Source organism: Chlorocebus sabaeus, chromosome 1 (genome assembly GCF_047675955.1).
Source record: "Chlorocebus sabaeus isolate Y175 chromosome 1, mChlSab1.0.hap1, whole genome shotgun sequence".
Taxonomy (NCBI): Eukaryota; Metazoa; Chordata; class Mammalia; order Primates; family Cercopithecidae; genus Chlorocebus; species Chlorocebus sabaeus.
The window spans coordinates 108,204,367-108,220,281 of NC_132904.1; the positions used below are offsets into that span (position 1 = coordinate 108,204,367).

Sequence of the window (15,915 nt, forward strand, 5' to 3'; positions counted from 1 at the left end):
TCAGAGACAGCCTGTAGCTAAAAACTGCTTCAGAGAGACAAACCGGTAATGGCAGAATGTAGACTGATGAAATTCTGTGCGGCAAACTGAACCAGACGTCCATCACTGTCATTGCTACTACAGCATTGTGGTAGGCATTTTACGTATTTTATCCTTTTTAAACTTAGTACAAACCTAAGTACAAACCTTAGTACAAACCTACTTAGTAGTAGAAACCCACTATTTTCCTATGCACACTTTACGTTCCAGCTAACTAGCCTAGAAAGTGCCCCCAAATGCTCCCTTATCTATATCTCTGTTCATGGATGTCCTCTGCCTGAAATGCACACCCTACTTGACTAACAATTCTCCCTTCACATTCCTAACCTTTTTTAAGATCCAGCTCAAACACTACCTCATCCACATACCAAGCACTATTGAGGATAGAAGAAAGGGATAAATCACATTACCTGCCATCAATTAGCAAAATAGTCTATGTGGAGAGCTCAGCAATAGATGCGTCCATAAGAGATCCCTTGATTCTTTATCCCACTCCCCAAACTTACTCCTATGGCAGTGTTTCCATCCCAGTTAATGATACTTCCAGTCTTCTAAGTATTCAGGTCAAAAACCTAGGAGTCCTACTTAATCCCTTTATTTCTCTAACCCCAAACCTCTCTCACCCACACACGAACGTTTAATTCATCAGCAAGTCCTTCCAAATATTATCCAACCCAACATTTTACCACCTTGGTCCAGGTCATCATTATCTCGTTTGCATTACTGCAATAACCTCCTAATTTGTCTCTGTTCTTCCATTCTTGCCTTCCCAAATGCTTTTCTCCAAGAATAAATAAGACAGTCATGTCCCTCACAGAATATAATCCCAAATGTGGAGTCTAACTATTAACAAGAACATACATTACTTCACATTAGAATGCTGCATTCTGCAGAATCCTAGGCTAAGTTAATTTTCCAGTGTCCCTTAGAGATACTTACAATAGAAGGCCCCAAAATCTAGAGAGGCAAAGTTTAATCACAGTTGAATTACTGTTAAAGACTAGGGAAGAAGTAACAGAAAGTGGCAGAAAGAACATGGGCTTTAGAGTCAAACAGACCCAAATGTTAACCCTAAATCTGGCACTTTATTAGTTCTACGGCTTTCAACCACAGAATTAAAATGTTGATGATGATAATAATAATACCAAAACTAATGTGGAATATTTGCAACTTACCAAGCTAATACATGTTAGTCTGACTCCAAAAACTACTCTCATAAGGTGATTTAATGAAATGATACAACAAAGTTAAGGGAAGAGTAATTGACAGTGTGGAAAACATACTTATATTTGATGAGACACCTAAGTTCTACTGCCTCTTCAGCAACAGAGCATCTAAAGTACAATATGCTGTTTTGTTTATTGTTTTAGTCACTTCTCAGGACCAAAATATTACACAACTCCAAATGTCACCAATCACATTATAATCTATAAGTTTCAGTGATAGAGTCAAGGTATCTTTTAAGATCAACCAACAGGAGGCCGGGCACGGTGGCTCACACCTATAATCCCAGCACTTTGGGAGGCCGAGGTGGGTGGATCACGAGGCCAGGAGATCGAGACCATCCTGGCTAACATGGTGAAACCCCTTCTCTACTAAAAATACAACAACAACAACAAAATTAGCCAGCGTGGTGGCGGGCGCCTATAGTCCCAGCTACTCAGGAGGCTGAGGCAGGAGAATGGCATGAACCTGGGAGGTGGAGCCTGTAGTGAGCCGAGATCGCGCCACTGCCACTGCACTCCCGCCTGGGCAACACAGCAAGACTCTGTCTCAAAAAAAAAAAAGATCAACAAACAGTAGCTATGGTCACAAAGTGAAAGATTTTACAAAAAAAAAATCCAGAAAGGACTACTGGTTACAAGTTGGTTATTTTCCTCCACATCTCCCGCAATGAAGGATCACACTGCGGAAAAGGATTTACTAAACTACCGAGGTATAACATATAGGCGTTGTTGAATCTCCTTCCTAAACTGGGACTGCATTGATGCTACTTGCTGCTGGGTGAGGGCCTTGTCACAGGTCTGGTAGGTCAATCTATAGCAGAGACTGACCTGTTGAGTCTTTGGATGTTGAAAACGGCTAAGAAACTGTATGGATATAACAGTGTCCTGGGACACTGCTCGGGCCACAGTGTGAAACTCTAGTTCATCAAATCCTTTCTTCTCATCTATCCAAAAACTAATATCATGCACATAACATGGAGGATACAGAGAATGACTTTTGAAGGGTTCTATTTTCCCAGGGACAAAATTTTTCAGGAAACGGTTATCAAAAGTCCACAACATTCTCCAGTCAGAGATACACCAGACAAGCATGGCTAGTAAGTCCAAGTTCATAGACACAAACACAAAACACTGGTCTTTATGTATAACACTAGTGGCAGATGTGGTAACAGACCCAATAATTAGATCCTCAGTACAATCTGGGCTAAAATTGTGAGTCTTCACACGAATCATATAATCCTTTCCATTTGATTGAAGGACAAATTCGACTAAACTGCTCAGCTTAGAGCTCTCCAGCAATGTCTGGGTTAGCAGGCTATCTAGAATGCCTTTCAGATGATCCAGCAGTGATTGAAGACAGCCATCCTTGAGATTTTGGTTAAACCCAAGGATAAATAAAGTCTCATGAAATGCTGGCATTGTGAAAGGCAGAATGTGGCACTTCTGAAAGACAGGTCCACTGAGGATGTGCAGAGAACCTGAGAGGAAGTCTGGTACTTCGATGACATCCTGAACATGCACTAGGAGAGAAGGTCTAAGGCAGACCTTGGCCTGGCCATAGGTTCCTTCACAAGCTTCTTCTTTACCGTCTCTTCCAGGATTCTTGGGAAGGCTAAGTTCTGAAAATGACACTAGAAAGTCTTCCACATCTTGTGATGTCCCACCAGTCAGGGACTCAGAATTTGAGTTATCCTCATGGAGACTAATCCAAAAAGCAGCTGATAGAAAGTCACAATTCCAGAAAGGAAGAACACTGGCATCTTCCTGTGGCAGCAAAGGGAAGGAACACTTCAGCCTTTTTAGAGGGAAAGCTTTGCCTAATTCAGCAATGAGTTTCTCATTTATGGTTTTGATAGGATGACATGAAGGTGCTTCCAGGAAACCCCTGTTTAAACATACACAAAAATAACTTTTCTAACTTAAGATAGTAAATAATTATAATGTAGCTAGAATTAAAAATACAAATAGCTGGACAGAAAAGAATTACCCTTAAATTGATCTTGAAAGGAAACAAAGAAATCATCTACCATAAGGAGAAAGAGGTGTATTTCAGAACTCTGACAGCCACCATCCCTGCAATATATCAGAAAATGTGACCATTTTTAATTCTAGAGACGCTTAAGGAGGCCAGGCTGACAAATAAACATAGCACCCACGTCACTAACAATTTATGTACCATCCATTCAATATATGGTTGCCATCAAGACAATCAGGATACAACTGGAGATGGAAGTGATTTCCAGCAAAATAACTGGTTACCTGTTTAACTTTCCTACAAGTGCTTCTGGTTCTGGAAAGGAAAACCACTGGTTACCCACTTTGATCCTGAAGATTCTGGGTTGAGAAACTTCGAAAGGTAAGCTCCTGGTGAAGACATGGTTCAAAGCACCTTCTACATGAAAGGACTTATCTTGACTCCTGGCAAAATAGACACCAATATGAAATCTGTCATTATTAAAATAAGCAAGTATTTTTACAGACTGAATCAGTTAATTAGCAGGGTCTATGAGTCTGTTTATGAGATTTTGTTATCATTAGTGAGAGAGATGAAAAAGCAGAAGGTTTAGACCTATGCTATTACCTACCTATATCCAGTGCACTTGTACCCTGGCACAGCCTTACAGCTGAATGGATATACATCACTTAAAATGAGTCCCCCCAGGGCTGCCATGGCAACCACTTGCCAACTGTTGTGCCATTCTCTCTGGGGCTTATCCGCAGGAGTTCCACCTTGTCCTCTACATAATGCCACGTGGACTTCTCCTTTCTCTGCAAGAACGTCTGCACAGCTAATAGGGAGAAAAGAAACACTAACTAATTATCATAAACAAGTGGAAATTACCACAGGAGTTGGCAACATACACATGGTTTGCCTGTGAAATAATTAAAATCCAATCATACCTATGTGCAAAAATCTATTAGACCTCAAAAAATGCAAAGAAAGTAGCTGGAAGTAAATACAAATGTAAATTAAATGTTCAACCCACTAACTGATACTATTGGTTGACCAGGGTCTGCTTTGCATTTGTGTTGTTCATGCATATGTCACAGAAAGGTCAATATCTGCACAGTTTCTATATATGATTCACTGCTTAGGCTGTTTCTTCCCATTTAGAAAGTTCTTTTCATTGCCCTCCTGAAATTCAAATACTAGTTTAAAATACTGCCTCTGTCAAAAGTTTATTGACAGCTGTGCCCCTTCGGACACCTGCAATAGTATCATGACTTGTGGTATAATAATGTAGAGCATTGTTTTCAGTTCACAATAATTTCATGAGGCTGTTACTTTTTTTTTTTGAGATGGAGTCTTGCTGTGTTGCCCAGGCTGGAGTGCAGTGGCACAATCTCAGCTCACTGCAACCTCCACTTCCCAAGTTCAAGTGATTCTCCTGCCTCAGCCTCCCAACTAGCCGTGATTACAGGCGCATGCCGCCATACCTGGCTAATTTTTTGTATTTTTAGTGGAGACAGGTTTCACCGTGGTAGCCAGGATGGTCTCGATCTCCTGACCTCAGGTGATCTGCTCACCTCGGCCTCCCAAACTGCTGGGATTACAGGCGTGAGCCACCGCGCCTGGCCCAATTAGTTACTATTAATATCCCTAGTTACACTTGAGAACACGGAAGCATGTAAAGATTCAGTAAGCTTGCTTAAAATAACAACTGTTGGCCAGCTTAAGGCAGGAGAATGGGGGCGGAGCTTGCAGTGAGCCGAGACTGCGCCAGTGCACTCCCGCCTGGGCGACAGAGTGAGACTCTGTCTCAAAAAAAATAAAAATAAAAAAATAACAACTGTTAAGTGGTGGGCTGGGATTTGAATCCAGGCAGTCCGGCTTCTAAGTGAACGTTCTTAGCCATTAGACTATATGGCTCTCATTATTTTGCACTGTCAAAAATAAATGATCCTCTTTTACACACCAAAGAGTACACTATTTGTACTTTCATTTAGCATTTAGGATTTATATATGTTTTTCCAACTAAATTGGGGGTTCCTTTGAGGTTTTATGTTCTCTTCTAAACATATAGTAGCTTGCACGTGTGCCTTATGTTTGGGTACAATAACTATGTTATGGACATCTTAAACATTTTCCTTGTGAGGGCACTCCTTTCCTCACCTTTGGAAAAACTTGGCAAGCAGTTCCCTGTTCTTAGCTACGCCAGCTTTGCGTCCACAATGCGGAAAGTTGAAATAAATTTGATTAAATTCTCTGTCGTGCAGTTCAAAGACATCTGCCAACTGGGTGCAGTCCACACCGAAACGTACATCAATACCTGGCAAAGATAGTTTAGGGGCGCAAAATAGAGATAGGAGGACGCCTTAAGACATGGAACAGAAAAACTCTTCCTAACTTACACCGTGCAGACCAGCCCAAGTCTGGGCACAAAACCGGCTTTATGTGAATATCCGTGGGACGATCAAGAACAGTCTCCACGGCGGAGCTTGCAGTGAGCTGAGATCTGGCCACTGCACTCCAGCCTGGGTGACAGAGCAAGACTCCGTCTCAAAAAAAAAAAAAAAGAACAGTCTCCACGTGGGTTACATCCCCACGCCCCCACCCTTTCCACTTTGGGACGCGCCAGCCGCTGGGCGGGGCTTCGCAGAGGGGCGGGCTCGCTACCTCGCTCGCGCAGGTACCGCAGATTCTCCCGGGCCACTGGATCCCGGGTCAACTCGGCCGGGCGCTGGAGGCAGGTGGCGGTAAGACGAGTGTTCTGATCCAGGGTTTCGCTCAGAGCGGCGGCGAAGGAGAAATTCCCCTCCCCAACCAACAGGAGGCGCCGAGGGGCCATGGCCTCCACGGACTCACGGCTCGCGTTCTCTGTGGCGCTCGTTTTACGTCACTTCCTTCGCGGATCTCCGCCCGCCCCCTCTTCACTCGTCGCTAGTTGATGAGGCACACTTGGCGCCCAGTTGTCTAGACGAACGGGTGCACAGACTCGTTGGGAGGATAATAACTATGAATGCAAAAGCAAGACGCCCACTTTCCTGTCCCCTCGCCCTTTCAGCCCCTCGGGAAGATCATAGTGCCTTTAGCCCAAGCATGGCCTTGAGCGACTTCATCACACCTGCATGAGGTCACAAGCAGTCACAGGGGTGAGGCGAGTTCTGAGTGAAAGAAACGGGGCGGGGCTGAGGCCAAGGAGAGGTTGGACTGTGTGTCTCGCATGCTCTTGACGCAGAAGGTTTTGAAACTTTTTTCACCTCGTCCGAAATGGCTGCCTCCCAGTGTCTCTGCTGCTCAAAATTTCTCCTCCAGGTGCTTAAATCTCCTATCTTCTATTCATTCAAGAAAGATTATTGAGGTCTGTTGCGTGCCAGGCCACTGTGAGAGTGGTTACGATATATGGATGAACAAGATGTGGCCTGTGATTTCAATGAGCCTGCAGTCTGGTGGGGAATGCACAGAGCAAAAGAGGCAACTCTGATATGGCAGGGTGTGTGCTATGCGTGGAGTGATTCAGTGTGCAATGGGAGCACACAGAAGGAGAACGTTACCAAGTTTTTGGGCGAAGTGGGTCAGAGTCCTTGGATGAAGTGAACCCGAGTTGAAAGCTAAGAGGGTAAAAGTACATCCTAACTGGGTTAAGAGGCGTGAAGAGGCAGAAAGAGCAATATATGCAAAAGCTTGATGGAGAAACAGAATAGTTGAATTGGGCTGAAACACAGTTGGAGGGAGAGTAACAGATGAGACTGAAGAGTTAGGCAGGGGCCAGGTCACAGGGAGCGTTGTAAGCCTTTTAAAAAAAATCAACTTTTATTTTTATATGGGGGTACATGTACAAGTTTGTTACGTGGATATATTGCATCCAGGTAGGTTGCAGGTTTGTTATATGGGTATATGGCACCTAATAGTTTTTCAACCCACACCACCCCCCTCCCCACTTTAGTTAGTAGTCTGCAGCATCTGTTGTTTCCATGTTTAGGTCCCACTTATAAGTGAGATTGTCAGAGGTATTTATAACAGAGCAACTCCATCTTGAATTGGGGCTAGGTAAATAAGGCTAAGACCTGGGCTGCGTTCCCAGTAAGTTAAGGCATTCTTAGTCACAGGATGAGATAGCTCAGCACAAGATACAGGTCATAAACACCTTACTGATAAAACAGGTGAAGAAGCCAGCTAAAATCCACCAAAACCAAGATGGCGATGAGACTGACCTCTGTTCATCCTCACTGCTACACTCCCACCAGTGCCATGCCAGTTTAAAAATGCCATGGAAACGTCAGGAAGTTACCCTATATGGTCTAAAAAGGGGAGGTGTGAATTAATCCACCCCTTGTTTAGCATATAATCAACAATCTTAAAAATGGGCAACCAGCTGCCCTCAGGGCTGCTCTGCATATGGAGTAGCCATTCTTTATTCCTTTACTTTCTTAATAAACTTCCTTATGCTTTATAGACTCACCTTAAGTTCTCTCTTGTGTCTCTTGGGGTCTGGATCAGGACCCCTTCTGGTAACAAGAACATGCTGTATTTGGTTCTCTGTTCTGTTGTAAGCCATTTTAACAGGCTGAACCTTACTCTGAAAACAGTTGAAAACCACTGAAAGATTTTAAATGAGAAGATGATACAATTATACTTTCATTTTGAAAAATTCTGCTTTCGTGTGGAGAAAGGTTTGGAGAGGAACAAGGCTGATGGCAGGATAAGACAAGAGGCAGCTGCAATAATGGAGACAAAGCTGACAGTGATTTGAATTGAAATTTGGCAGTGGGAATGGAGGGTAGCGGTCTGATTCAAAAATCAACAAGACCTAGTGACTGGATGAATATTAAAGACAAGTCAGCGTCAAAGATAAGCCCCAGGCTTCTGGTTTGAACAACTGAGTGGATGGGATGTCTGTCATTCCAGCCCTAGAGACAGTTACACCTAGATCTCCAGTATGAATACCAGGCCCGTTGGACTTCATGGGACCAGCTACTCTGGTCATCATGTTGTTTGGTAACATCAGTGCATGCACCTGTCTTCACAAAGGCAGATGGTATGAGGGTAGTTACCTGGGATGTCATCCTTCAATGATGCGTTATTGGCTTTGTTTCTGCCTGTGGAAAGGCAAGTGGGTGGTGACTTCCAAATCATGGCCACTTGCCCATGGTAATCTGGGTGAATCTTTCTTTGCTTGGAGAACTGGGAAAGTCAGGTTTGTCTGCATCTTTAAAGAACATGGAACAGCCAAGTAAAGATTTCTGTCACTCTCATAAGAAATCTTCAAACGGCTCAACCTACTCAGCATCAAGTTACTCTTCTTCAGGAAAGGTATCACCTTGTTCCTAAGCCAGGGGGCCAGACTCACATTTTGGGGAAAAAAGAAAGATTGAGCTTCTACCTTACAAAAAAAAAAAAAAAAATGAAATCAGACATTGATCATCTGGTATATGCAAACCAGATTGATTGGGAGAATAGGCAGAAGGACAGGGTACAATAATGAATCAAACAGATCCTGTTCTTAAGGGGCATACAGCTCAGTCAGTATAAGAGATATAATGCAGACTTAAAGAACTCTAATGTATGGTAGAAAGTTATAAATACAGGGAAAGATAAGAAGATAAAGTTTTATGTGAGATAAAAGGAAAGGTGCTAACTTCAGGGAAGGCATCACTTGAGCTAGCAGGAAGGAAATGATCATTTATTACTCATTTATTGTGTTATCTAGTTATTCAACTCTCACTTCTTTCTATTCTCTTTGACTGTAGCAGTGCCCTTAGTCCCTAAATGCCTACATCTCAAAATTACCTAAAAATTTAGCTAATTCTCCATATTGTATTGGGAATACTGAAGTTTTTCCTGTCTTTTCACGGGGCCTGGGGTGCAGGGGTGTGAATTTAATCCATGTAGTCATCCACTGTTGCTGATTGAGAGAATAGATCAAAGGGTTCCAGGACTTAGAGAGGAAGAAAGAGAACTATAACAAAAGCTTGGATCATTAGTATAGTGTGCTTATGTTTTACCTGGCTATGTAAAACAAGGGCGGGAAAGGATGCTTTCTCTCTTCTCTGGTTTATGCAATAAGCTTTTCTATTCTTGTCTTTTCCCAGAGACAGAACCTCGCCTGTTTCCTCACAAACCCACATTGTGGCAGCATCATTAATGCAGATGGCCATGGTGAAGTGTGGACAGATTGGAATAATATGTCCAAGTTTTTCCAGTATGGATGGAGATGCACCACTAATGAGAATGCCTATTCGAACCATACCCTGATGGGCAACTGGAACCAGGAAAGATATGACCTGAGGAATATCGTGCAGCCCAAACCCTTGCCTTCCCAGGTACTCTAACTTTCTCTTTTTTGTTTGTTTCCTTTTGGCAAAAGAAATGCAGTGGCCATTTGAAATGCAAGTATGTAATAACTTCCAGTGCAGTGATATCTCAATTTTCAGTGAAGTGTTTGGGACAGAGGAACAGTCTGCAGCTGAACCACCTATGCCACTTTACTGTCAAGTTGAATATTTTATTATCTGTAAGGTTTCAAAAGGACAGGCAGTCCTCTTTTTCTCTTTCTTCTGTTTGGACTGTATCTCTTCATCTACGGAAATTTATAACGTCTTCTGACTTAGGCTAGCTTTTCCCCTGGTCCTTGCCTATCTAGACTTGTCATTTATCTGAGTCTTGTGCTTATATCTCTCCTAAACAAACAAACATACAAAAGATATGAAAGTTAGACGGATATAGACTAACACCATAGACCTCAGTCCATCTAAAATATGGCAGTCCATGAGAATTCATGTCATATTGATCTTTATTTCCTGATGTTAACTGTAGACTTCCAGATTCTTAGTCTGTTAATTTTTCTTTCCAGTTTGGACACTACTTTGAAACAACATATGATACAAGCTACAACAACAAAATGCCACTTTCAACGCATAGTACGTGTACTGTTTTTTCTAATTCTTACATTTTCAGAACCCCTCGGTGACTGGCACATAGAAGGAACTCAAATAAAAGTAAATTGAATAGGTGAATAAGTGAGGCTGGGCACAGTGGCTCACACACGTAACCCCCAGCACGTTGTGAGGCTGAGGCAGGCAGATCACTTGAGGTCAGGAGTTCGAGACCAGCCTGGCCAGCATGGTGACACCCCATCTCTACTTAAAAAATACAAAAATTAGCTGGGTGTGGTGGCTCATGCCTGTAGTCCCAGCTACTCATGAGGCTGAGGCAGGAGAATCACTTGAACCTGAGAGGTAGAGGTTTCAGTGAGCAGAAATCAAGCCACTGCCCTCCTGCCTGAGTGACAGAGTGAAACACCGTCTCAAAAAAAAAAAAAAAAAAAAAAAAGTGAATAAATGAATGAGTAAACAGGTTTTTTCTTCAATTTTAACAGAACTTACTGTCTTTTCCCTAGAAATAGGAGCAAGATCAGTTTCTAAAACTCCTTATTGTTGACTGTTTTCATTTGTCTTCCCTTCCCTTTTTTGGTTCCCTCAGGATTTAAGCGAGAGCCTCACTGGTTCCCAGGACATCAACCTGAACTGGATCCTCCCCGATACAAATGCACAGAAAAGTCAACTTACATGAATAGCTATGCAAAATCTTAAATCAGGCATCACTCAGGATGTGTATAATATCTTAATATTGACTAATTTCAGCATCCAGGTTTCTAAGAAATGATAAGATACTTCACTTTTCCACAGTAAAAAGTAGAAGGGAGCACATTCTAAGCACAGCTAAAAATTTAGCTCACTGTAGCACAGTTTGATTCTCTGAATAAATAAAGCAAAAAACACAGAAAATATTCTTTATCCCTTTTTTGTTGTTGTTTTAACCAGGATTTAAACATCAAATTTAATATAGCAACTCAGTTCTACATTTGGGGTGTTGTAGAAGGGTCTTAAAAAGAATTATTTTGGGCTGAGTGTGGTGGCTCATGCCTGTAATCCCAGCACTTTGGGAGGCTGAGGCGAGTGGATCACTTGTGGTTAGGAGTTCGAGACCAGCCTGACCAACATGGTGAAACACTGTCCCTACCAAAAACACAAAAATTAGCCGAGCGTGGTGGCTCACGCCTGTAATCCCAGTTACTCAGGAGGCTGAGGCAGGGGAATCGCTTGAACCTGGGAGGTGGAGGTTACGGTGAGCTGAGATCATGCCACTGCACTCTAGCCTGGGCGACAGAGCGAGACTCTATCTCAAAAAATAATAATAATAAATAAAGAATTATTTATCTAAAGTCTACAGCCACTCTGGCCTTCCCTTCCTTCTGTCATTGTAGCAAGACTACAGAATCCAGCATAACTTAGGCTAGGTTTGGCTAGACGCTTTCTGGGTAAAGCCAGGTAATCAGAGTCATATAGTGCAACTTTGCTGTGACCTTAGTGAACATCCGCTCTTGAGGACTACAAAAACAAACATAACTTTAAAAAATTATTGTAGAGAATTTAAAACATAAAACAAAAGTAGACAGATTAGTCTAATGAACTCCCATGTATCATTACCCAGTATCAACTATTTATGACTAATCTTACCTACTTCTACTTTATCTTATTGAATTAATTTTGGAGCAGATCTTAGAATTTAATCTATAAAAATCTTGGTGGGCTGGGTGCAGTGGCTCACACCTGTAACCCCAGCACTTTGGGAGGCTGAGGTGGGTGGATCACCTGAGGTCAGGAGTTCAAGACCAGCCTGGCCAACGTGATGAAACTCTGTCTTCTAAAAATACAAAAATTAGCCGGCCTTGGTGGTGGGCACCTGTAATTCCAGCTACTTGGGAGGCTGAGGCAGGAGAATCGCTTGAACCCAGGGGGCAGAGTTTGCAGTGAGCTAAGATGGTACCATTGCACTCCAGCCTGTGTGACAAGAGTGAAACTCCATCTCAAAAAAAAGAAAAAAAAAATCTTGATATACTGACTGGGCACAGTGACTCACACCTTCTAATCTCAGCACTTTGGGAGGCTGAGGCAGGAGGATAGCTTGAGGCTGGTAGTTCAAAACCAGCCTGGGTAACATAGCAAGACCCCATCTCTACCAACTTTTTTTTAAAGATTTCAGTATATTTCTCAGAAAGATAAGGACTGTCAGTTGTCCACTCTCCCACAACAAAGGTCACTAAGGAATCCTGTTGACTAAACAAAGCTCATTAAACCTATTGTAGCGTAGCAAAGGAGACCATCAACTTGACACAAAGTCTTGGTAATGAATCAAAGGGAGGATGTTAGAGTAAGGTATTTATAAGGATTTGAGATAAGGATCTAACTGGTTTAAAATGGGTCTTTCAAAGTAGGGAACTAGTAGAGACTGAGAAAGGGTTGTGAATAGCTTAGGTTTGGTAAACTTAGGAAAACAACAGTCTTAATTTTAATATGGTTAAACCCATCAGTATTTCCTATTTTTTTTATGTACTGTGTAAGAAGACACTATAATATATGGGCATTATTGAGAGATATTGCCCATATGTTGTCCTCTTAAACAAGGAGATATTTTTCATCTCCCATATATTACCTCTCAAACCTAGTTTCCAGAAGATAGATCTGGAATTTATGTTGTTATTCAGTAGTGAGGAAGTTTCTTTTTCTTCTAAATGGCTATCAAGTTGTCCCACCATTAGTTATTGAAAAGACCATAATTTCTTCACTGCTATTCAATGCCATTTTTATTGTAAATAAACTATTTACATGTAGGTCTGTTTCTGGGCTACTATATTCTATTAGTTTAATTGTCATTCCTTGTATTATCTTAGTTATGATGCCTTGATAGCACCATCTTAATTATGATTTTATTACATTATTATTATTTTATATCTTAATACCTAATAGATCAAATGCTTTCATCTTGTTTTCAAGAATATTAGTTATTATGTTTGAACTTTTGCATTTCCATATAAAATTTAGAATCAGCTTGCTCCATAAAATGACACTGTTAGGATACTGATTGAAACTGTATTGCACCGTTAGGTCAGTTTTAGAATTTGAGTTCTCATTCTAATAATTTATTTGTATGTTCTTACAATATAAATATTGTTTTATAGGCACTTTTTTTTATTATACTTTAAGTTCTAGGGTACATGTGCACAACGTGCAGGTTTGTTACATATGTATACTTGTGCCATGTTGGTGTGCTGCACCCATCAACTCATCAGCACCCATCAACTCGTTATTTACATCAGGTATAACTCCCAATGCCATCCCCCCCCCATAATAGGCCCCGGTATAGGCACATATTTTAAGTTTACATATTATATGTCTTACTCTATTTCCTAGGTATCTAGCACATTTTACAAATTGAGGTAAAATATACATAACAGGGCCAGGCGCAGTGGCTCACGCCTGTAATCCCAGCACTTTGGGAGGCCGAGCTGGATGATCGCTTGAGGTCATGGGTTTGAGAGCAGCCTGGCCAATGTGGCGAAAGTTTGTCTCTACTGAAAATACAAAATTTAGCTGAGCATGGTGGCGGGTGCCTGTAATCCCAGCTACTCCGGAGACTGAGGCAGGAGAATCTCTTGAACCCAGGAGGCAGAGGTTGCAGTGAGCCGAGATCACACCCACTGCACTCCAGCCTAGGCGACAGAGTGAGACTCCATCTCAAAAAAATATGTGTGTGTGTGTGTGTGTGTGTGTGTGTGTATAAACATAACGTAAAATTTACCATTTTAGCTTTTTGTTGTTGTTCATAGAGACAGGGTTTCACCATATTGCCCAGGTTGGACTCAAACTCCTGACCTCGAACAGTCCACCTGCCTCAGCCACCCAAAGTGCTGGGATTACAGGCATAATCCACCATGTGTGGCCCATTGTAGCTATTTTAAGTGTATAATTTAGTGGCATTAAGTATTTTCACACTGTTGTGCCATGTTCACAATGTTGTGCAACCATCACCACTATCAATTTCCAGAACTTTCTCATCATCCCAAACTAAAACTCTGTACCTATAAAACAATAACGGCTCATTCCCTGACCCCCACTCCCTCAGCTCTTGGTAACCTGTATTCTACTTTCTGTCTCTATGAATTTACCTATTCTAGGTACCTCATTTAAGTAGAATTGTGTAATATTTGTCCTTTTGTGTCTGGCTTATTTTACTTAGCATAGTATTTTCAAGGCTCATTTATGTTATACCATGTATCTTCTTTTTTGTTTTGAGACAGTCTCTGTCACCCAGGTTGGAGTGCAGTGGTGTGATGATAGCTCACTGCAACCTTAAACTTTTGGGCTCCAGGGATCCTCCACTCTCAGCCTCCCAAGTATCTGGACTACAGGTGCATTCCACCACGCTCAGCTAATTTTTCAAAACAAATCTGTGTAGGGAGTAGGGACAGGGTCTCATTTTGTTTCCCAGGCTGGTGTCAAACTCCTGGGTTCAAGCGATCCTCCCACCTCAGCCTCCTCTTCTTTAAGATTGAATAGGCTGGGCACAGTGCCTCCCTCACACCTGTAATCCCAACACTTTGGGAGGCCAAGGCAGGCAGATTGTGAGGTCAAGAGATTGAGACCATCCTGGCCAACATGATGAAACCCCGTTTCTAAAAAAAATACAAAAATTAGCTGGGCATGGTGGTGCCCACCTGTAATCCTAGGTACTCAGGAGGCTGAGGCAGGAGAATTGCTTGAACCCAGGAGGAGGAGGTTGCATGAGCCGAGATTGCACCACTGCACTCCAGCCTGGTGACAGAGGAGACTCCGTCAAAAAAAAAAAAAAAAAGATTGAATAATATTCCATGCCTGTATATTCCACAGTTTGCTTCTCCATTATCTGTTGATGGATACTTGGGTTGTTTTCACCTTTTAGTTATTGTGAATTATGCTGTTATGAACATTGATATACAAGTTTCTGTTTGTGTCTCTGCTTTCAATTCTTTGAGGTATACATTCAGAAGTGGAATGCTGGATCATACCGTAATTCTATGTTTTCATTTTGTTGTTGTTGTTGTTGATTGTTTTTATTTGAGACAGAGTCTTGCTCTGTCACCCAGGCTGGAGTGCAGTGGCGTGATCTTGGCTCACTGCAACCTCTATTTCATGGGTTCAAGCGATTCTCCTGCCTCAGTCACCCAAGTAGCTGGGACTACAGGCACACACCACCACACCTCACCAATTTTTGTACTTTTAGTAGAGACAAAGTTTCGCCATATTGGCCAGCTGATCTCAAACTCGTGACTTCAAGTGATCTGCCCACCTCGGCCTCCCATGGTGCTGGGATTACAAGTGTGAGCCACCATGCCTGGCCGATAATTCTAGTTTAACAATTTGAAAATGCCAAACTTCTCCATAATGGCTGTACCGTTTTATGTTCCTACCAGTAATACACAAGGGTTTCAATTTCTCCATATTCTCATCAACGCTTATTTTGTTTTTGTTTGCATCTTATAATAGCCATGTTAGTGGATATAAAGTGATATTCCATGGTCGTTTTTATTCATATTTTCCCTAATAGCTAATGATTAAACATCTCTTGTTCCTTTTTTTTTTTTTTTGAGACGGAATCTCGCTCTGTTGCCCTCTGTCGCCCAGGCTGGAGTGCAGTGGCACCATGTTGGCTCACTGCAACCTCTGCCTCCTGGGTTCAAGCAATTCTCCTGCCTCAGCTTCCCAAGTAGCTGGGACTACAGATGTGCGCCACTGTGCCCGGTTAATTTTTGTATTTTTAGTAGAGACGGGATTTCACCATGTTAGCTAGGCTGGTCTTAAACTCCTGACCTCAGGTGATCCAACCGCC

The 15,915-nt window shown here is 42.1% G+C and overlaps 2 protein-coding genes across 4 annotated transcripts; one reads left to right on the top strand and one right to left on the bottom strand.

Moving 5' to 3' along the window:
• Positions 1-995: 995 nt before the first annotated feature.
• On the bottom strand, positions 996-6,055 carry FDXACB1 (ferredoxin-fold anticodon binding domain containing 1). The gene is made up of 5 exons (XM_008020835.3): positions 5,884-6,055; positions 5,380-5,536; positions 3,851-4,054; positions 3,525-3,683; positions 996-3,150 (listed from the first exon to the last, which is right to left on the bottom strand). Exons 1-5 carry the CDS (start codon positions 6,053-6,055, stop codon positions 1,968-1,970), a joined length of 1,875 nt encoding a protein of 624 aa, XP_008019026.1. The 3' UTR covers positions 996-1,967.
• Positions 6,056-6,079: 24 nt separating this feature from the next.
• CFAP68 (cilia and flagella associated protein 68) lies at positions 6,080-10,994 on the top strand. Of its 3 annotated transcripts, none has more exons than XM_008020834.3 (4): positions 6,080-6,359; positions 9,300-9,530; positions 10,061-10,127; positions 10,690-10,994. In XM_008020834.3, the coding sequence occupies exons 1-4, from the start codon at positions 6,336-6,338 to the stop codon at positions 10,797-10,799; spliced, it is 432 nt and encodes a 143-aa protein (XP_008019025.1). In that variant the 5' UTR covers positions 6,080-6,335; the 3' UTR covers positions 10,800-10,994. The 3 variants fall into 3 exon arrangements, with proteins under 3 accessions (XP_008019025.1, XP_037861158.1, XP_008019024.1); XM_008020833.2 differs by having other exon boundaries at positions 6,088-6,522; XM_038005230.2 differs by lacking the exon at positions 10,061-10,127 and having other exon boundaries at positions 6,080-6,522.
• Positions 10,995-15,915: the final 4,921 nt, after the last annotated feature.